At 38.4% G+C, this 22688-nt stretch overlaps 1 protein-coding gene and 1 long non-coding RNA gene across 2 annotated transcripts in view; one reads left to right on the top strand and one right to left on the bottom strand.

The window, feature by feature from the left end:
* The window catches only part of slc5a12 (solute carrier family 5 member 12), a 40093-nt gene extending 25184 nt beyond the window's left edge, over window positions 1–14909 (top strand). The window contains exons 7-15 of the mRNA XM_051923133.1: window positions 1948–2077; window positions 4619–4707; window positions 5224–5336; window positions 5875–5942; window positions 6791–6877; window positions 9433–9611; window positions 9746–9849; window positions 10042–10166; window positions 13363–14909. Coding sequence (XP_051779093.1) covers window positions 1948–2077; window positions 4619–4707; window positions 5224–5336; window positions 5875–5942; window positions 6791–6877; window positions 9433–9611; window positions 9746–9849; window positions 10042–10166; window positions 13363–13527 — 1060 coding nt within the window. The 3' untranslated portion in view covers window positions 13528–14909. The remainder of the gene's footprint in view (window positions 1–1947; window positions 2078–4618; window positions 4708–5223; window positions 5337–5874; window positions 5943–6790; window positions 6878–9432; window positions 9612–9745; window positions 9850–10041; window positions 10167–13362) is intronic.
* Window positions 14910–18894: 3985 nt separating this feature from the next.
* LOC127526720 (uncharacterized) lies at window positions 18895–22637 on the bottom strand. Its single transcript, XR_007934157.1, has 2 exons — window positions 22370–22637; window positions 18895–22338 (listed from the first exon to the last, which is right to left on the bottom strand). It is a non-coding gene; the product is annotated as an uncharacterized LOC127526720 (long non-coding RNA).
* Between the last annotated feature and the right edge of the window lie 51 nt (window positions 22638–22688).

Raw genomic sequence — 22688 nt, 5'->3', positions numbered from 1 at the left:
ATGTTTCTACCTCATTGCCCATAATGGGTAGTTGATATTATTGGTCCCCCTTGGTGTCCAGAGTGCATATCCCTTCAGTAACACAAATGGCACCACTTTGTGTATTTACCGCAAACTTTAAGAAACATATGTATCTTTCTGTACAGAATGTGCTCACTATTACTTTTATCAGCGGTGCCCACAGAGCAGAGGCCATTCTAGGGAATCTGGAAGCCCAAAGCAAAAAACTCTATGGGGCACTCCAGGTCACCATCCCCCAAGTCTCAACATGGTAAAACATATTATTTTTTACTTTCAATTATCTAGAAAAGATCAGAGTAATTCTCTTATTGCCAAAAGGCATATTTATTATTTAATTGCTGTTTTTAGAGCAATTTTTTTTTTTAAATTAACAAAACCAAGAGTAAGGATTTAATAAACACATACCCTGTATTTTGGGTGGCACAGTGTATAGCGCTGTTGCCTCCCAGTTAGGAGACCTGGGTTCACTTCCCGGGTCCTCCCTGCGTGGAGTTTGCATGTTCTCCCCGTGTCTGTGTGGGTTTCCTCCGGGTGCTCCGGTTTCCTCCCACAGTCCAAAGACATGCAGGTTAGGTGGATTGGCAATCCTAAATTGGCCCTAGTGTGTGCTTGGTGTGTGGGTGTGGGTGTGTGCGCCTGCGTTGAGCTGGCACCCTGCCCATGGTTTGTTTCCTGCCTTGCGCCCTGTGTTGGCTGGGATTGCCTCCAGCAGACCCCCGTGACCCTGTAGTTAGGATATAGCGGGTTGGATAATGGTATGGATGGATGGATGTCCTTTATTTTAATTTTCTGAGAATATAAGAGATTGGACAAATGAGAGGAGACAATTCAGTCCATCAAGTCTGTTTGTTTAGCTACTAACTAACCTGTTCCAATATCTCCTCCATATACTTCTTAAAGGTTGTCAAGGTTTCTGCTTCAACTTCATGGCTCAGTAGTTTGTTCCAGAGTCCCACAACTCCTTGCATAAAGAAGGGCTTCCTGGCTTCAGTTTTAAATGCACCTCCCCTTAATTTCCAGTGAGGTCCTCGAGTATCTGATTCACCTTTAGGACAAAAGAATGTTGCTGGATCTACTTTATCAATGCCTTTGAGGATTTTAAATACTTGGATTTGGTCGCCACACAGTAACCTCTGCTCGAGAATAAACAGGTTTAAATCTCTGAGTCTGTCATCACAATCCTAGAAGTTCCAGCAACCCTGAACCCCAAGTCTCCCTTAAAGGACTGGGCCATCCCGGACATTTGTACTTTACAGTGAGGAGCAGGAAACCATGTCTAATATAATGGGTCTCCTTGAATCCACTTAATGGCTTGGCTCACTCTTACTCCTTTGTTAGTTGCTCCTTATTGTCTAAAATTTACATCTAAACCACAGGAGTAATTACTTATGAGGTTTCATCCATTACTTTGGTGCATAATGACCTTTGCTAGTGGCTATGTGTCAGTGGCAAAGCACTTATCACAAGGGCATCTTATGATGGGACTTCTTTTCTTTATCATGTTTACTTGCCTAGCATTTATAGTTAGCAATAAACACTCTACTAGACCACTTGAAGAAAGAAAAAAAAGGTCAATTTAGTACAGCATGGTGGTACAGTAGCTAGCATTGCTGTCTCATAATTCCAGGGACCGTGTCTGAATCCTATTCTCAGTCACTAACTCAGTTTTCACAGTCATATTGTGCCCTGATGTTTTGGTTTGCTCCCACAATCTACACACATGAAGGTTGGGTTGATTGGCATTTGTCAACTGACTCTGCCATGGGCTGGTCACTTGTCCATTGTTGGATACTTCTTAGACAATAACATTAAGGCACAACAGAAAATAGATTAACAAATCAATTGATTGAAAATCTAAATGTAAACATGTACAGTATGTAATGTGTGTTTATTTGATTATTTGTGCAACTTACTTTTGTCCTGCAGGGCTCTCTACCTGAATCTGGTTGGCCTAATTGTGATTGTTGGATGTGCAGTATTTTCAGGTCTTATTATGTATGCTTACTACATGAACTGTGATCCCTTGGCCGCTGGATTTGTTTCAGCTCCTGACCAGGTAGGTAGGCACTCCGTGAGTGAATTATTAATTTATTGTGCCTTTTTTACTGTGTGCCCTCAGTAACTTAATATTTAGAGTTTAGACATAAATAAGAAAGAGTGAATTCAGGCCAAACAAGAAAAGTGAAAGAGGGACACATTATGTAGGTGAAATATACACAAGCAAAGCAGAACCATAGCCCTCGAACTAAGGATAAGAATGGAGGGATGGGTGCTGAGTTTACATATGACTGCAGAGGACTAATGTTTAAAGCGCAGGTGTCGAACTCCGGTCCTCGAGGGCCGCAGTGGCTACATGTTTTCATTCTAACCATCTTCTTCATTAGTGAGCCATTTTTACTGCTAATTAACTTCTTTTACTTTAGTTTCAATTAACTTGACTCAGACCCCTTAATTGTCTCTTTTTCCTTAATTAGTGGCCAAACAATAATGAAACATCAAACAAGCCACCATATGACAGAAAAATCAGATTTGGAAATGTCTGCTGTGGCAGAATGAGAGCAGCAACGAGCCATTGAATTAAATAACGGGCTTAACTAACAGCAAGAATCAGCTTCTCATTAAGAGACTAGTTGGAGTGAAATTGGTTGGAGTTTGAAATCCCAGCTTCGCTGGTCATCTGTTGGCTCGTTTCATGTCTCATTTCTGTTTGGCTGCCATTTAATGAAGAAACAAATCAATTCAGAGGACTGGATCCGTAAAAACAGGGCTATTAAAATGAAGGGAAAAGAAGTTAATTGGCAGTGAAAACTGGTCACTGATTCGGAAAAGGGTTAGAATGAAAACGTGCAGCCACTGTGGCCCTCCAGGCCTGGAGTTTGACACCCGTGGTTTAAAGGAACAGATTCCTTAAAAATTAACAGATATGTGCGCGTTTTGATCACCTGCCACATGAATATCAAATAAGGCCTAGAATTCCAAACTTTAGGCCCAGGCTTGCTAAGGCCTAATATTCAAAAATAGGTTTTATTTCAAACTCTAAGTGGGCTGAAGTTAACACAGACCCAAGAATGGTTAAAGCCCAACTGCAAAACAATCTTTATAGTGTTCAGTACCAAAAATTAACAAGGAGGGAGAGAGAAAAAAAAACAGTCAAAACTCTGGCTCTTTGAAAATAAGGAAGTTTACTATTAAAAAAGAGAAATCTTTAAACAAGAAAAAAGGTGAAACACAGGGGTTGCTTAAAAACAGCACAAGCAGCAAAATCCAGTCCTCTAGCAAAAAACAAACAAATAAAAAAACAAAAGTAAAGAACCAAAAATCAGGAACCCAAAAAACTGAATGCTTTCCTACAACTAACAACACTGATCTGGAGTACTTGTTCCCTGAAACTCTATATTACGGAGTCAGGGCGCATAACTTAATAAATTTACATAAAATGAAAATATGAGGGTGAGTCAAAATAAACTCTAAGCCCTGTACCTGTACTAACTGCACAGGGAGAACCCATAATGCCCCAATGGTAGATCTGCCCCTGGGTAGCAGTTATTTTTCAGAATGCTAAAAGCTTATAAAGGCAGTATGCCACTAGAGCTTTTGTCTCTTGGCAATTTAAATAGTGACCAAAAACAATATGGCTGTAACCATTCAAAGAATGTCCCAAAATGAGAGTGACCATCAAAAAAACAAAAGACAAATAAGAATAGAATAATTCAAATGTGCAAAAACAGATGATTTGTATACTAACAGTAGAACAATGTTCACTAGAGGCTGCAAAACAGATTATAATAAAAATGTCATCTTGTGCCCTATAGTAAAATCCAATATAACATTTTTATGTCAATTTTTTTGCAAACCTGTTAAGATGTTGTGATCATTCTTTTCAAAACCTGCCAAGAGGTCAACAAAGCCAAATGCAAAGTAAGATCCAGGATTGATCTTCTTCAACAAACCAAGCAATACTGAAATGTTTGCGATGTTCCATTTTCATGCAGAAGAATTTTTAGGGGCTGCCCTGCAACATTTGGTGGAAGAAGTGGGATCAATTGGCTAAAAGAATGCTTACTGCTTGAATTAACTATTTATTTTCGTTATTAATATCCAACATTTGAATGCTCGAGTGGGCTAGGCATCCCTGCTCAAAATTAAGTAGAACTAACTTCATGACAAACGGAAGTCTGGTTACACCCGCATGTCTAAAAGCACAAAACGCATTTAAAAAGACCATGAAAAAGTGACAATTGTATCTAGATCTACTGCTAGATTTTATTTATTTAGAGGGCACAATTTTATTTGTGCATACGTTACTGAAATATTTACTGACATTTTCTGAAATCTGCACTTTTTAGAATCAATTTGAAAAAAAATGTTACTGTGCCTTTCCTGGTAATTTTCTCCTGGAAGTATTTTGATGAATTCTACTGTCAAATTTTATGGCACATCCAATTGTGTTGTAATTGTTGTAATGGAACACATTAGAAGCTGTGCTGTGATGTCTGAGTTTTGGTGTTTAGGTGAAACTAAAACAACATCTTAAACTGATTACAAGTGGCAGACTATGCAACAATGTCTTATATTGTATTGCTGCTTGTTTTTTCAGATCATGCCGTACTTTGTCATGGAGGTACTTGGAAATCTTCCAGGACTTCCTGGACTCTTTGTGGCATGCGCATTTAGTGGCACATTAAGGTATGTGGCATCCAACAAGCATGTGACATTGTGAGGGAGCTATAAAATATAAATAAATAAATAAATAAATAAATAAAAATTGGTTCAGCTGGAGCCCAAAAGGAGACTGGTTTGTTTATTCCGCTGTAATACAGCATGGCAGGAGGTTTTAACCCCCACAGATTTTAAAGGAAACAAAACAATGAAACATGGAGATGCAGAAGGTACAGCAAAGTTAATGCATCTCTAAAAGAGGCAGGAGGTGAAATGTTTGAAATTGACATGTTTATCAAACACTTTTCCTTTCAGGATGTTATCTTTGCCGGTACAGTACTCTACAGAAACTCCACAAATACATCACTGGATTAACACAAGCAGTTTGTTTTGCTCCACTTGCTTGACTGTGACCCATTTGTCATGATCAAGCCACCGTGTTCTCTTCCAGCCGCTTTCAGAATTCTCCAGATTTTTTTGTTTCAGGTTATTATGGAGTCTTCTAGCAACAGTCTCTAATTGATCTGTTTTCCTACCTTGTAGCACTGTAGCTGCTAGTATCAACGCTCTGGCCACTGTGACGTACGAAGACTTTGTTAAGAGCTGCTTCAGAAACCTTTCTGACAAGCTGGGCACTTGGATCTGCAAAGGCCTGTGTAAGTTACTTTAGTTCAGAGCAGCGATCTGTAGCATCTGACGGCTTTTTTGGTAATCAAATGTTTACTAAAATACAAAGCAAACACCTTAAAGGGAATATAAATTTAACTCTTTAATTGCTTTTTTTTACCCAGTTATAATGAATCATAACAATGTAGTCAAACGTTTAACTATTTTTGTACTAAAGAACTGAAAGATGTGCCTCTCTTCGCTAGAAAAGAAATACAAGTGATTGAGGGTTACTAATGCATTCTGCTCAAGTAAACATTTAACTGATTTTCCAAATAAAGTTAAATATACACACCTAAGAATTTGACACACAGCAAAAAAATAACCAGAACAAGGAACAGAATGTCTAATTAAATGATATGCTCTATTAACTGTGAGATGTTTCTAAATTAAGAAATTGGCTGGGCAGAGACCTCCATTCAATGTGGTCATCAAGGACTGGGCTTGAGTGGCTCATCAAATTTTGGTGGGCAAGAATTCTGAGATGAAGAAAGTACCGTTATGATTTCAACATATTTCTCTCTTTAGGCATAGTATTTGGCGTGGCCTGCACCTCCATGGCAATAGCAGCCTCACGTATGGGTGGAGTCGTACAGGTACGTGCTTAGAAATGTTATGGAAAGGTGAGACGCAATGTGGACAGCAATGAAGATGTGAGGAAGCCATTTATTTTTTCATCTGCCTGAAACTATAAAATTAATAATTGTTTTGAAGGGAGGCTATGTGAGATGAGAAAACATTATTAACATAAAGTATTCATACATCATGCTTTGCAAACGAAGCAAAATGATTTCTGCATTATATTCATGTAAAAAAGAAATTAATAGCTTCTCCAGGACTTTAAAAACCAGTTATTAAAAACAAACTGGTGCCCCTTCCAAATTTGATTTCTGTCTCACATGTGATGCTGATGGAGACATAAAAGATCTCCTAGGGTTGCCTTCACGGCTCTATGAGATGTGGGACAACGTAAACACGGTGGCTGATTAAAACCAAGCTAAGCTGTGACATCTCACAACCTCTTTATTACTGATTGGGGTTCTGGCTTTCTGGTGTATGATCAACAGTTTTCTCATCTGAACTCTCTATCGTATTAGTGTTTTGGCTCTGGTTGAATACTAGCGCTCTAGTGAACAACTCCTTGTAAGTTGTTACTGGCTATGATAACAGTTGATCCATCCTTTTTAAATGAGAAGCACATCTCCTGATCTACTACTAATTGTATCTTAGCAGCTCTCTTTTTGTCAGCGGGTATTTAAAAGGGGTTGGTTTGGGGATAAAAATGCAGGTGGTTAGCATGTGTGCTACAGGTCCAGCCAGGTCACTTTGAGTTTTTGCAACTTGCAACATATACAGAAAAACAGGACATAAGTACACACATAAGGCTCACATTCTGAGAAGGGTTTCATGCCTGACCTCATGACTTTCTCTCTTTCTTTCTCAGGCAGCACTTAGTATCCATGGGATGTGTGGTGGACCAATGCTTGGCCTGTTCTCTCTGGGTATCTTGTTCCCATGGATTAACTGGAAGGTGAGCTGTGCATGGACAAGGCTGATGGGAAAGGCACAGAAATTCAGTTTAAAAGTACTTAAAAAAGATAAAATAGTCCAATCTACAACTGTGCACTTGAGCATGGGAAAGGCGCTATATAAACAAAATGTATTATTATTATTAATACATAAAATCATACATTAAAAATGTTATTAGTGCTACCTCTCTGCTAGTTTAACTGCCATTTTCCAATTTCAAAAGGTTGGCGATTTTTCCCTTAGCCTGGAGGTTCTGCAGAAAAAATTTCCTGATGCCAACCTCCTCTTGTTGCTTTTATGGCACACAAGAGGAACACTGGTCTAACTCTAACCTGTGATCACAGAGGGTATTAATTATTAACGTCAGGTAAAGTCAAAACAAGTCAATTTATTTTTGTACAGTGTTCTTCGTAGAGTGTAGGCTAAGAGCACTGTAACATATTCATAGGTAAAACAAAGTATCAATTGCAAAATGCACCCACATAAATAAACAGATTAATTTAAACACACAGTAAATAAAGGAACTTCAATCTGATAGCACAAAAGAATCCTAACAGTGTATATCTATTGATATTATTGTTGAGCCATGGCCAACTGGTACCAGAGGTGAAGAAAACAAAAACTCCAGTCAGCAAGATCCCTGGAGAATATAAACCTTTGATGGGTCCACGGTCAGTTATAAGAAAAAGTCAAAGGGAAAGTTCTGGAGTCCTAGGCCATCGGCTAGCAAGATACTTTAATCAATATCTCTGGTGTCTTTCACATGGGTGGGAAAACAGCTCAGAAAATAGATAACAGCATTTTTGGGTCTAGCTCTGATTTTGTCCAATAATCATCTGACACTTTTAGTACACTAGGAGTTTTGCCAGTAACTGATTAACTATTGTTAAGGGACAGGTAGGTGTTTTTTTTAAATAAATTAAAGTTATGTCTTCCTACTCTGTTATCAAATTAAAATTAAGACAGGGCTGGACACTACAATGTTAATTTTCATGAGGATGTTGAAACCTGCTTTAGTCACTTCTGTTTTTAAGGGAGCTACTCTAGCCAAACCCTCTTTCAGAGATTCATTATAATCACATATCAACTGATCTATAGATAGATAGATAGATAGATAGATAGATATTGTTCTCCCTAATTATATTTGAGGTTCTTGAAATATCCATAACTTTTGATGTACAGTTTCTATCTGAATGTTGCAATGTCCTTAATTTATTTTTGCAATTGCACTAGTAAGGGCAAGAATAAGTCAAACATAGGTAAGTGGCGTACATTAAGTAGGTCAGAAGTAAGTGAATTTAGTAGAGAAATACCTAAATCCTAATTAGATTCAATCTATGATTATGACAGTGAGTCAGGCCATTAATAATCTGGCAAAACCCTATCATGTTTAGCTGGTGAGTAAAACATTTGCTACAGGTGTCAGTTTTCACATTTACATAAATATTAAAAACCTCCATCAACACTACATAATTATAATTTATAGCTAAGTCAGAAAAGATACTATCATGAACAAAGAATATGGCCCTGGTGGTCTGTAAATTAGTATGACATTTGTGTTGGGTTCTGTTTTAATGTCTAATATAAGTGCCACAGAGAATAGTAATCCACCTACATTTTTAGAAGCAGTATACAGTTCATCACACAGAACAATCCCAAAACCACCTCTCTTACCAGTATCTCTTGATTTGATTAAAGAATGTCAGACCATTTGGTGCTGCTTCCACTAAAGCAATAGCATCAGATTTAATAAGCCACTGTTTAGTAAAAAGCTAGAGATCAGACTTTGTTCTTAGGGTAATGTTTTTCACCAATGGTATTTTGTTCATGTATTCGTGTATTAATCCCTGAGGGTGATCAGCCATTGTACCATGCCCCTGTAGAAATTTTCAGGCAATAGTCAGCACATAACTCCAAGAAGATGGCTCTAGGAAATCGAAAACTGTCATCACCGTGAGCCAAAAATCATCACAATCCCTAACAATTTGCCTTGGCACACATACACAGCACATCATAATGTAATTAGCATTGAGCGTATGCATTAAGTGTTATTACCAACACTGAAGACAACTGAATTGAGAGAACATGTCAGTTAACTGTGATCTAATTAGTTCCAAAATAGTCTGCATAGGACTTATACAGTAGATGGTCGAAACTTGCTATAACTTTGCCAATTTCCATGGTAAGTTTGTCTTTTATATATCCAGACTTTTGCGTAAGAAATGGCTTACCCACATCCGGCTTCAGAGAGACTGCTCTTGTCATATAGTGCCTTGTAGAGTTTAGCTGCTCTCAAGCAATTGCTGTAGGTGATGCTTTCAGAGTTCTTGGTTTATAACAATGTAAAGAAAATGTATTCCATAAATTAGGCTTGAAAATCCCTGCATATGTTGTTTGTGTGTTTAGCTCAGTGGAGATTCATTAAGGAAATTCTGAAACCTACCGACACTGCCATGGGAGCTTTCAAAATGTATAATAAGTGAAAATGTTTAAAGAAAATATAATTTAAAGACATGAATCAAGGATGACTGATAATGATTTGTGCTCTCTTTGCAGGGGGCTGCTAGTGGCCTGTTGGTGGGGATCAGCCTGTCCTTCTGGGTAGGCATTGGAGCCTTCATTTATCCAGCACCAACAGTTAAAGCTCTTCCCTTGTTTCTCAACACCAGTGGATGTATGCTCATAAATGAGACATTCAAAGCAAGCACTGTGGCACCCATTGTGGAAATCAACAGGTAGCAGCATTCTGTCACTTTTTGAATTGCTTCAGACATGCAATGAGAAACATGAAGAAAGTGTGTAAATTTAGAAATTCAAGTTTTATATGGCAAAATGGGGAGTAAACACATGCCTGCTTCTGTCTCTGTAGGCCTGTGCTGGCTGACACCTTCTATTCATTGTCCTACCTTTACTATAGCGCCATTGGCTGGGTGGCCACCATAATAACTGGTCTGCTGATCACACAGCTTACAGGTAATACTGAGTTATTGATGTTCTTACTATGATTTAACATAATCCTGATAGATGCTCATTTGGTTACTGAAAATAAATGCATGGTAAGTCAAACTGCCATTTAGAGTTATCTCAGATATCACAGGTCACGTTTCCAGACACCTGACCCTCTCTTTCAGTGGGAGGATTTTTCTAACCCCTATGTATTTACAGGCCGTGTCCGTGGGGAAGACGTAAAGCCAGTTCTTATTCGGCCTGTTTGCAACCTCTTTTGCTTCTGGTCCCAAAAATACAAGGAGACATGTTGGTGTGGAGTTCAACATGACCAAGAAATAATAGTAAGTGTGAAAACAAACATAATAAACTAGGATGTAATGTCAAAGCTTAGGAGTCATCTAAACTTAAAAATCCATTGCACAAGAACAGCAAGTAGCACGAGGGTATGTAATGGGTGTATGGGTAGCATTAAAATCACAGAAACTATATCATAGGTTATATATAAATATACAGTATATAGTGAGTGTAAATGTGGGAGAGAAGAACCAAAGAAAAGTAGGACTGCCAATGTTTACTGCCAATGAGTAGGTCACCTTGTGTACTGGCAATGTCCAGAAAATGGAACAAAAATGAGCATGTGGTGGTTCAACAGTCTCTGTAGCTTTTCAGAACTTTCTGCTTTCTCAACCAGATGTGAGTCAGGGAACTCCTCATTCAAGACTAAGTTCCTCAGACTAAGATTTCATCTTCTGGGAGCCCTCAAACTTATGTTGTATCACATGATTTAGCTGACTGGGGCGTGGCTTAGGTGCCCTCACTGAGCGACTCGGAGCTATGGAGTGGGGTACCCAGTGGGGTATTGCATACCTTGTCTGAGCCTGGAAAGTGATCCTCAGGCACCCATGCGTCACTATATATACTATATATATATATATATATATATAAATATATACAAGGGAGTCAAGCTAAAGTTAGAAAATGGGATTTATTAGAGAATGGAACGAACCTTAACAAAACTGATAATGTAATTTCTCAATGTTGTCTCCACCCTTCTCAATGCACTTGCACCGACTGCCTGGAAGTGCCTGGATTCCAGCAGAATAAAAGGTTTTGTCTTGTCCTCGCAGACAGATAGATAAAGAGTGAGACATACAGTATGCAACATCTAAGCTTAAAATTATAATTAATAGTCATCAGTGCACAACACAAGAGCAGCAAGGTATCCCCCGGTAGAGACAGTATGCCATGTAAGATGCTAAAAACAAAGAGAGTCTATTCCTTCAACTTTCCATTTAGAGATCAAAATAGAAGGAGACAAAAATATTAAAACCCTTATTCTAGCACTAAATTATTTTCAGAAAATTTGGTATTTTCAGCTGTTAGGTTAAACTAAGAAAAAAATGGAAACAAAAATAAAAATAATTTTGAAAGATAAAATTAAAAATAAAAACATATTATCGGGTTTAGTTTTTCACCAGTTTGCAATCACTAAGCACTAATAAACTCTAACTGCTGTTCGGCGGAGATACTGTCATTTCATTAAGTATACGAGGCAGTTATTGCTCCATTGCTAAACAACATTTCCAAAGACTAATGATTTGTCAAAAATAAAACTCTGCTCAGATATGTAAACTCTAATGAGCTTCTCTATTAGTGTGTCAAAAAATGGTTTTACTTTCAACACAGACAACTTACTGCTACTGCGAAGTGACAGGATACCTGCTGTCAACAAAATACAAACACCTGACAAGTAAGCTGAAATGTTTCTCACTCGTGATCTGCTGTCCATAAGGAGATGTTGTTGACTGGCACATTTCAACCTCATACAACTTGAATCATTACACAGAGACTTGAACAGCATACAGGCTTGGGCAGATTTGTGGCAGATGAAATTTAATGTCAGTAAATTTAAAGTATTACACCTAGGATGTAACAATGTTAAATTTGAATACACAGTGGGATAATCGAGAGTAGACTTTATGAGAAAGAATTGGAAGTTGTAGTGGACTCAACACTATCAACTGCCAAACAGTTGCACAGTGATGGTAGTACTAAGATGAGTCAGGCAATGAGGACACTTAACACAGCAAGAGTGTAGTGCAAAAATTCCTAGTGGTTGCATTTTCAACAGTCAAACCAAGTGCAAACAGTGCAGTGAAGTAAATATAAATAAAATATAAATAATCTATACAACCAGTCTTCTTTGAGGGTTAAAACCAGCAATAAATAGTCCATTACAACCAGCTATTAAGCCATGCAGACATCAGGTTCTTGTCCTTTTCCTTTCTGTCAGCCCAGCACATCTTTTTTCCTTGTCTCCCCTGCTCACTCCATCAGTTCTTGCAGTCAGGACAGACACCACCCTTTCTCTAGCTCTCGTTCAGACTGCCTCCTTTGGCATCAGTTGGGGTTCTCAGAGCCAGACACCCACATCCTGCTGCCTCCATCAACGTCTGCATTGGCTCCATTGGGGACCTGGGTTCATTTCCCGGGTCCTCCCTGCGTGGAGTTTGCATGTTCTCCCCGTATGTGCGTGGGTTTCCTCCGGGCGCTCCGGTTTCCTCCCACAGTCCAAAGACATGCAGGTTAGGTGGATTGGCGGTTCTAAATTGTCCCTAGTATGTGCTTGGTGTGTGGGGTGTGTTTGTGTGTGTCCTGCGGTGGGTTGGCACCCTGCCCGGGATTGTTTCCTGCCTTGTGCCCTGTGTTGGCTGGGATTGGCTCCAGCAGACCCCCGTGACCCTGTGTTCGGATTCAACGGGTTGGAAAATGAATGAATGAATGAATTCCTATTTGGCATATCTAGGATCCAGAGGAAATTTGTATGATCATTCCCCATTCCTCAGTGGTGCATTGCCAAGAACGATCCACCCCTTGGAGTGCCATCCGCTTACTCCTCCGTGGGGTCACTGACCAGTCAGCCTCCTCACCGCCGCACTGCCGACACTTCTTGATTCTCCCTTTCCTAATCCCGACATAAGGTTCAGGTCTTTCCCCACCATCCTGCTCATGTCCTTTTAAGATGAATGGGATACAGGTACACAAATTACAACCCCAATATGATGCAATTGGCTGAACTGCACATGGATGCACACCTGTTCCCCCTTTGAGTGTGCTGTCTTTCATTTTTACATTTGGGTTATGAGTAAACCTCACACAAACATTAGGAAGTTTTTCTTCAAAAAAAGAACTATAGACACAAGAAATAAGTTATCAAATACTGTGATGGACAGTAGGACTTTCGGGACCTTCTGAACTCAAAGTGATATTGTTTTGGAGGAATTAGGTGGATAGAACTAGTAGGCTTTGTTGGGCTGAATGGTCTGTTCTTGATAAAAGTGTTTTTAAAGTTCTAATACTAGTTACACTTAGGGATGAAAATTATCTTTGTACAATTTTTGGATGTTGAAAGAACTTGGAGACGGAGATTGTCAGACTCCACAAACGCTTAGATTTGAAACAGCATACACAGTATTGCTTCACCGCTCACTGAGACTGTTATGTACATAAACAGTTTATGTTCTTACTTTTGTTTAGGATTCTTATGAAAATAACATTTGTAGCAATGGAGTGCCCATGAAGCAAGACGAACATGATTTAGAGAGCACAGGACATCAAAACCCAGCCAAAATGAGGCCTGGCTTCAACCCTGAAGAGAACTCCTACACTAACAAGGGCTTTTCACAGGTAACCCATTTTTAGCAATGGTAACATTTGAACTTCACTTTCCCATCTTGATCAGCATGGGCTCACCTTTGGAGAGATACATCTGCAAGAAACCCAGGGGCACAAATATCCATCTGTGGGCCATGTGCCAGGGGATGAACAATTTATTTTGACAGCTTTCTCCATCTCTTTCGGCTTCCTTCTGTGTGACTTTCCTGTAACATGGAGGGATTGAGTTAACAAATGAAAGAAAATAAGATGTGCTAGCCTGGTTTAACATCTGGATTGTGGAGACTCTTAAAATCGGCTATTTTGTGAACATTAATGGACACACAAGCAGGAGATGGAGTTTAATAATGAATCTGGTCCTTCTAACTCAAATGATTGAGTCAATTTCTAAAATATGCCAGACTCATTTTGCATTATGAGAATTAATTAAGTGGGTATGGAAAAGGAGGAATGGTTGGCACAAGTAATTGCAACTGACCTCAAGGATATCTAAATCTATTTATTTCAAACCAGATTAAGGGTGAGCTGAGCTTATACTGGAAACATTTGGAGGAAGACAAGAGCTTTGTCCACTTCAAATATTTAAAAAAAACTTCTAACTTCAATAATAAATATTGAGTAACAGAAGCAGGAGGCGGTCAAAAGATACCAGCCCCTCAGTTAGGTGCTGGCAAAATTCAGCATTTCAGGTAACTACAGGAGCCAAAGTCCACACAGAGCCCAGAATTAAGCCGAAGTCATACAGTCTAACAGCTCAGTTGGATGGCATGTTTCTGTACCATACGTTTAAGTTTGGTCCAAAGGAGACAACTTCAAGGTTGCTCATGTCCACATTGCTCTTTTTAGTTCAAGGCTCTTTGGTCATGGCAGGATCACAGATCCCATAGAAGATTCAGTTTGAATCTTTTCAATGGGAATCTTTCTACAGTTTACTTTCAGGAGTAGGTTTGTAATATTAATTATTTGGTGAACTTAATGTATCCCAAACCACCAATATCCTAAATCTCTCAGCACAGTTGTGACACCATTCAGTGTCCCTGGTGCATGTTAATGCCTCATTTCATAGAGTGTTAGCCTAATATCATGTATTACTGCAGGAGATGAAAAAGGGACATAATTTAAGTTCACATATCCCCAGATGTTTTAGCAGTCACTTAGTAACCATGCACATAAGTTGCAACCAAAGTCTTGAGTATTTTTCTTGGAAAATATGCTAAAATGTCAACTTTGAGAAGGACGTCTCATATTGTCTTTACTTTGTGGTCATCTTGAGGAATAAGCACAATTTGCTTTACTATGGATGCTGGAGTGTGGATGAGTTATTCCATTTGGTTTAAATTAACGGTCCATTAAGGGTTTTTATCAGTATAAAAATGCTTTTCTATCTTTAGACTAAATGACACCTCAGGACAAAATCATTGGTATTATTGTTTTTTTAAAGTGTAGTGTATAATTCAACAAGCTACCCATTTTCAAAACCAGGGTCATAAACATTTTAGTTTTCCCTGTCAGCATCTGCACAAGGCAGGACTAGGGTTCTGGACAAGGTGCCAGTCTTTTGTATGGTATAAACACAATTACTCCTACCTTACTGATTACCCTTACCTTAGGGGGTACTTGCCAAGGCAGTGAAACTGTATCCAGGTTCCCTGAGGTGGAAGGCAGCAATGGTTGCCACTGTAATGCCATGACATCTCATAACAAAACATTCTCAGAATGGTGCAAGGGGTGCCAATCCATCACTTGGCCACCATGGCAATTTTGGATAAAAATTGAAATTGATCTATACAATATTAATTAAAAATTCCTATTCATTTCAATCTAAATGAATATTATGTTGATGCTTATCTGTATTTTTTTCCAATATGGTGGTGCAGTGGTTAGCACTGATTCCTCACACCTACAATGACCTGGGTATAACAACTTGCCTGGTTTCTACTTGTTGGACTTTTCATGTTCTTCCCATGTTTGCAGGGCTTTTTCTCCAGTTTCTTTTCCAAAATGTGCAGGTTATATTAAAATAGTTCAGTTTAAAACCGATTTCACAATATGCCACTTGTAGTTGTGAAGTGTGTCAGACCAGCCGACAGCAGTTGCTTATCTCATCACCAGACCATGCCATTTTACACATCTAAAAACCACTGGGCATTTAGTGACTACGTGTCAGCCTTCCAGCTGACAGAGCCGGTGCTATACAAAAGGTTAACAGGTACAGCAAGTTCAGCCACAATCTTTGCCCTTTTATTTTCTTTTTTCCCACTTTGTCGTGGCATATAAAACAAGAGGAAGACAAGCTCCTTGTCTGTTAGTGATGTTATTCGTCACTGCTGCATGACATGCATTGTGCTTTTAGACGAGCATTAATCGGTTATCAGCTCTAATGAACACAGAGACTGGTTTGATTTTGTCAGAGCGAGTCATAGACTACTTGGAGTGAGTCACTGGGTATGTCAGATTAGACGATAAACCTCCACAGGAATTCTACACCTGTAAGATTATGTAAGTCAAGGTTACAACTGACAATCTCTGGAAACATTGTATAATGTAACACGGCCTTAAGCAAGTGTGGGTCTTATGTGCCCTTGTTAGTGACTGGTGTCCAAACCAGGGATGCTTCTAGTTTTACAAATATATGGAAGGATGTTTCCAACTGCATGATAAAATCTGCATTATAACAAAACAAACTGCAGTAATTAAAAATGTGGTAACACTTTAGTTTAGATGCTTCAAAAATGCATATATTACTCATTTACTCTTAAGTAATAAGACCTTAACAACTGCTTCTTTTGGTCTCCATAACACTTACAAAACACCAGTAGATTAGTTATTCATCGCTGTCAGCTGGCATGTTGACATAATGTAAAAAATTACTTGTTAATATGAAGGATTCACAGGTCTTGTCCTAAATATGTAATATCAGGAGAAACGAGTCTTAGTTAAGCCACTTCAGACCACTCCAAAGTAACGTGTTATTAGTAGGTCATATTACAGAGATCAGTAACCACTTTACTGATGTGTTGTAAGTGTTATGAAACCCAAAGAAGGTCTTTTACATAATAGTACATCAGTAATAGATGCATTTTTGCAGTACCTAAAGTGTTAAAAATTGCAGCTTGACAAAAATACAAAATTTCATTTACTATTTTATTGTCATTATTATTGTTCATTTGACTGATGCCTTTATCTAAGGAGACAATCAGCATTCATTAAATATAGTGAGGTAGTGGTGGAAATTGTAATGGCAATGCCATTTAGCCACTACACCATACTGTCCAAGATATGTGTGTGATTTTTTGGGATGTTTGTTTCACCTTTGAAGGCATTGTTTTTCCTGTATCATTGTTTCTGTATATGGGAGCATTCCTATGAAGGAGTTTTTTTTGTTTTTTTTTTATATCACATTGTTCTTCACTATTGGCAAGTAAGTACAGATTTATCACAAATATACACTTCATGCCCACCATCTAAAAACATCTAGACTTAACAATCATAAACATAATCTGTAAAATGCCACTTTAGGCAAACAAGTCATCATAAATACCATCCAGACGTCATCTACAAAAGTAATTTGTGTCTACAAGAAGTTGAACTGGCCTTGTGTGAGTGAACTTGCTGGATGTGTGAAGACGTAAGTGCTGAAACAAGCACACGAAAGCTTTCAGAGATTGACTCAATATTTACAGGTGGAACTGACGGACCACTTAATTAATAAAAAAGTTGAAGGCTATGATAAGCCTGTAAGGCATTTTCAATGCCTGTGCTTATTAATGTACTCCTTATTTTACCAGGTAAGCCAATTGTAATTTACTATACTAGGGGGCTCTGCCCCCTGCTCGCCCACCTCTGGGTTGATTGTTATTTTCATGGGAATTGTTACATATGCATTATTTTCACTTTTACTTTAAAACTTTTGTAAAAACAATACTTCTCCTTTATTTCCGGCCCCGGGCGTGGTTAAATCTCATTCTCGCAGGATGTATAACGCTGCTCGCGTTGTGACCGGGGGGCGCGAATGCATGCTAAGGAGTTGCAGTCGGATCATCTGCTGGCTTGTTGCTGCTGGCGAGCTGCGTTTTCTGCATGTCGCGCTTTGCATCGATCATTTCAAAGCCTGTACAGCAGCTGTCCTTTTGCCACTTTTTGTCTCTACCGCTTGTGTTGTGAATGAGAGGGGGGACAGGGGTGGGGCGGCTGAACACACGCTAAGGAGAAGCGGTCGGATCATCTGCTGGCTTCCTGCTGCTGCTGCTGGCAAGCTGTGTGTTCCGCTTATTGCTTGTCGTTGTTTTAAGCACAGGGAGCACATGATGTCTGTCTGCCAAAAGCATTCCAGCAACTGCTTGGTTAGATGTCTGTGAACTTGTTTTAAATGTTGTCTCACTGCCTTGTCTCGTGTGATGTTAAAGTGTCTCTCGCGGGACGTCAAATTGCAATCTCTTGGCACCAAGTCTCATGTTTAAGGTCCCCCGCGAGACGCTCCGGGCCAATCTCTTTCATCTCGCGGTAAAGTGTCTTCCGAGAAGGTCACGTCTCTTCTCCCTGGTCTCCCATCCACCAAGATTTTTTTTTATAATAGAGAGATGTCTGATTTTTTAAAAGACCCTTCCAAGAGATGACAAAACATCAACACATTATACATACACTTCATGCAATGTTTAGAAAAAGTACTAAAGATAAAGCAGTTAAAAGAATTACATACTTCAATATAACATTATTTTGTTTTTAAATTTAAAAGGTATAACAAATGCATTATGTTTAGCTGCACCACCATGTAAAGTCAAGTGAGGCAGAAGTAGAGTTGAATTGGATAAAAACAAGAAGGTTTTTTTAATTATCATTATCTTCAAAAAAGTAAAGGATGGGCATTCTCCTTAGAAAATCTTAAAATAAAAAAATGTGTGTCCATGTAGAGAACGTTTCCCTGTTGCTAAGTACATAAATTTTACAAATTGGGAATCTTCACTGAACAGTTTGACAGCAAAGGCATCCAGCTACCATCCATGTACTGCATTTCATAAATGTGATACTCCAGGCATAAAAAAGCTCAAATCATTATCAGCTTCCCCTTTGTGATTATTATGCTTTTTCTTGCTGTTCTTATTTACATATTAAAAGATCATTCAAATTAATCAGCAACTGACTCAAACTTTTCCTTGCCCAAGCTGCCAAAGTGGTGCTTTTTGAATAGTCTTGTTCACGATATGAGTTGCAGATATTTATGTTTTGCTCAGGTAGTGAGCACAAACACTTGACATGGACTCCAGCAAGTTAATTCTAACCAAGTCTTTTGAACACAATGCATGGGATTGCTTCCTGTTGTAAAAATCTAAACTTTTGTTTCTTGTTTTGTAAGTTCTGATCTGTTGAAAGAAGCATTGCAGACAATTTGAAAGATACAATTATTGATCCTTTAATTACACAAAAATCTCATATCCAAATCTGTATTATACAGATACATAGTTACAATTTGTACATGTAAACATGAAGTAAACAGCATTCAGTAATATACATCAAGTGGTAAGAAGCAGTGAGATCATATGGCAAAATCCATACCCGAGTCTGCTAGCTGCAAAAAACTGTTTGGGAACTTCTTTGATGGTATACTAATGTGAGTTTCTCTTTAGTAAAGCAGAGAAAGCTGGGGTATCATCTTGTCACCTTGACCTGTGTCCCTCAGCAGCTCCCCTCTTCTCCAATGGGCTGAAACTGCCATCCAATTGCCAGGTCCTCCCTTCCCAGCAATCCTCATGCATTTACTAAACAAACTTAACTAGATCCAGTATTTGTAAAATGTGGGGTTTAGTTCCAAATGAAATGGGTATCATCTAAAATCTTTGGTTTCAATATTAAATGTTTAAGCATCTCTACCCCCATGTTTAGAAGAGGGAACTGAGCTGAGCAAGAATCCTTTGGCCTTGGTGCTCTTTAAGTAAACAACAGTTTTGAACTGGGCATGCAGTGTTAAGGTTTAATATAGCTGTTAAATCTTCCATCCATCATTAAGCCCATTTAATCGAGTTTGATTTTGTAGGGGCTTAAGCCTACACCACCAGCATCAGACGGAAAGCAGAAACCTAACTGACACTAGGTATAAAATCAGAAAAATGAACAATGCAGAACAACTACTTAAAAGAGCCTCTGCCCCAGTGCAGATACAAACCCAAAGCTAATGACATGGTTTTCCATCTACTTTCATTTGGATGTCTCATAATGAATCAGAGTAAGGACACACATCTAAAGAATGTGGGTCAGTCTAGTTAAAATAATTATGATGGAAGGAAAATTAGGAGCTGACAAAAGGGCACATGGCTAGTGGGTTGTACATTAGCCAAGGTGTAAAGATCTAAATAAAAGGACACATAGACAGCATACAGATACTTTCACAGACAAAAATGTACCAGAATCAAAAAAGATTGGCAAAAAATAATTAAAAAAAATTAATATACACTGGGTAGTTAAGAAAATACACATAATAAAAAAAATACAGTAATGTAAAAAATGGAGTTTAAAAAAAACAAACAAAACAAAATAATGAAGAAAGCTGCCCTCTGCTGTTTGTATCTCAAATTACTATACTTTAAAATCACAACAGGACTAGTGAATCACAGGCAAGCCAGGTGCTGCAGAGCTGTCATTTTTGATTTTGATTTGGTTTGATATACTTTGTCACTGTAAACTGGAGAGAAAGTTTGGGTTCTCAGGTAAGACTTTGTCTAGTTACTATTCTAACTGAAATATTTTGTCTCTCACTGTATGAACATAAGAAGATCCCATCATCTGTTAATAGTTATCCTTTTGGAACAGTACTTGACTGCTAAGATCTTTACAGACCTCTAACCCCTGTCCACCTCACTTTCATGGTTTAGTAAATCATTCTGTCAAAGCTGCTCACCAAGAAATAAAGCTGTAAGCAGGTCCAGCATATTTTTTTAATCTTTTGGCTGGATTTTTGCTGGAGCCAATCCTCAGGAAAAAAACACCATCTGCATTATTGTGACCCAGACCCACCCATGCACACAACATTATGCATTACAGCTCAGGCAATGTAAATCATGTAGACAGGAATTAGACCCAGATATATTTACTTATTATTTAGACAATGAGGAAACAGTCACGGTGCACTGGTGGGAACATCTAGGACATGACCACCCACACACAACAACATCCTGACTATTTGAAGAATGATTCAACAAAAAGTATCTAGTCAAGGGTAGGAAAAAGTAAGTGAATGGACAGCTGCCAGCTTACAGGACACAAAATCATGATGGCTTATTAAAATGTTTGTCCTGCATGAATCAGGATTTTTATGGGATTGGCAAAAATTCTGAAAGAGACTTATGCAGGATGCAACACAACAATGCAACAAGATACAACGCTGGACAATTATGAACAAGAAAAAATCACTTGCTCTGATGAATGCCTGATTCCAAAAGATCCATGTGGATGGTGAGACAAAGCACACTTTGTACCTAACAGAGTCCATGTGGGGGTGCGGTTGAATCAGGGTTTTTCTGGTTATAATGGAGCAATCTACTTTTAGTTGGAAGAACTTATTAAAATGGCCACTCCCAACGAATAAATGATTTGCCTTCCTTACAAGCACATTAGTCCCAACAGTGGCACAAACAGTGATATTGCTCTGTCTAGTTTACAATGTAGTTAATCAATGTAGTACATCTAGTTAAGATGTCACGTGTATGACCAACTATAAAATCTGGATTCATCTTTACTTGTACTGGAGCATTAGGCAACTTTTGAAATAGAAACATACAGTTTGTACTGTACAGAGCTGTATATTTATATATATTCTATATATACAATATAAGATTATACATTTAATTTGTTTTGATCACATTTACTGTGCCTGCATACCTTGATTGTTGTATGTGTAACAGAAATGGTCTTGAATGCTGTTATTAGTTTAACTGACCATTTTTCAGAAACTACGTGTTTAATTTCTGATACAAAAATCACACTGTAATATAGTAATAAATACAAATATTATTGATCTTTTTTGTTCTTTGGTTCTTTATTTTGCCTCTGCCTATTGTACATATACAGGCATATCTGCTGGGCAGCTCTTACAATCATCTTATATTATCCTGCATGATCCTGTCATATCATAAAGTTTCATTCCTTTGTTTTATTAATTTACATATTCCTACAGAAGGAATGAAGCACTGGGTGAAAGACAGAAAAGTACCCTGGATGGACCTCCAGTACAACACAGAGTGCACTCTCTTGCACACTCACACTCACTCAGTTCTACATCAGTAGTCAGCCTAATTTATGTATCTTTGGGACGTAGTGGGGAATGTGGTATTGCAGAAGAAAAGACAGTACAACTGTGCAAACTCTATATACACCGGACAGAATTCTGCTGCAAACAAGAGGAAATAACTACTGTGTTGCCCTATTGCAAACATCCATTAAAACATTTTTGGACCCAATGTTTGGGGTCATGGTTGAAGCTTGTGTCAGAAGCCTTGGTAGCAAAACTATTAGTCCATTGTAGGCCACATGTGAGCACCAGCACTTATTTACACAGACACAATTAAAAATTAACAACCAACCTAACTTGCTAGGCTGTGAGTTTAACAAGAAAACAATACCACCTACAGAAAAAATCTACACAAATGAGACCATGCAAACCCCAAGCAGGTAGTGACCACACTTTGAATTTTCATAAATATTTTTGCAAATACACACTGCAACACTGGATTAAAAGTGAAGAACAAAAACTTCATGAATGTGTATCTGCTCAACTCACAAGACTTTATGGCAAACAAAGCAATGTTCTATATGGATGGGAGTGCTGTAAACACAAAAAAAAGCTAACTGGTAAGGCCACAGACAACTGACTAAATACCTTTTCATTGACGGATGTTTGATCCATTAATAATTTAAACCCATTTGATTATTATCAGTCTCTTCCTCAACTCCATCTCATCCCTCTTCTGCACTGCAACTTCATAGCTCCAGCACTTTCCATTAATTGTACACATGAATTCTTTCACAATGAAGGACCATTAAAAATATCTCTGTGTTCCAATAAAGAAAATAAAAGCAAATTCCAGAAATGAAACAAAGCTCTAATCCAGGGGTGGGCAATGTCGGTCCTGGAGAGCCGCAGTATGTGCAGGTTTTTGTTCCAACCCAGTTCCTTAACGAGAACTCAATTATTGCTG

Source organism: Erpetoichthys calabaricus, chromosome 2, assembly GCF_900747795.2.
Source record: "Erpetoichthys calabaricus chromosome 2, fErpCal1.3, whole genome shotgun sequence".
Classification (NCBI taxonomy): domain Eukaryota; kingdom Metazoa; phylum Chordata; class Cladistia; order Polypteriformes; family Polypteridae; genus Erpetoichthys; species Erpetoichthys calabaricus.
This window is presented reverse-complemented; position numbering and strand designations above follow the sequence as displayed.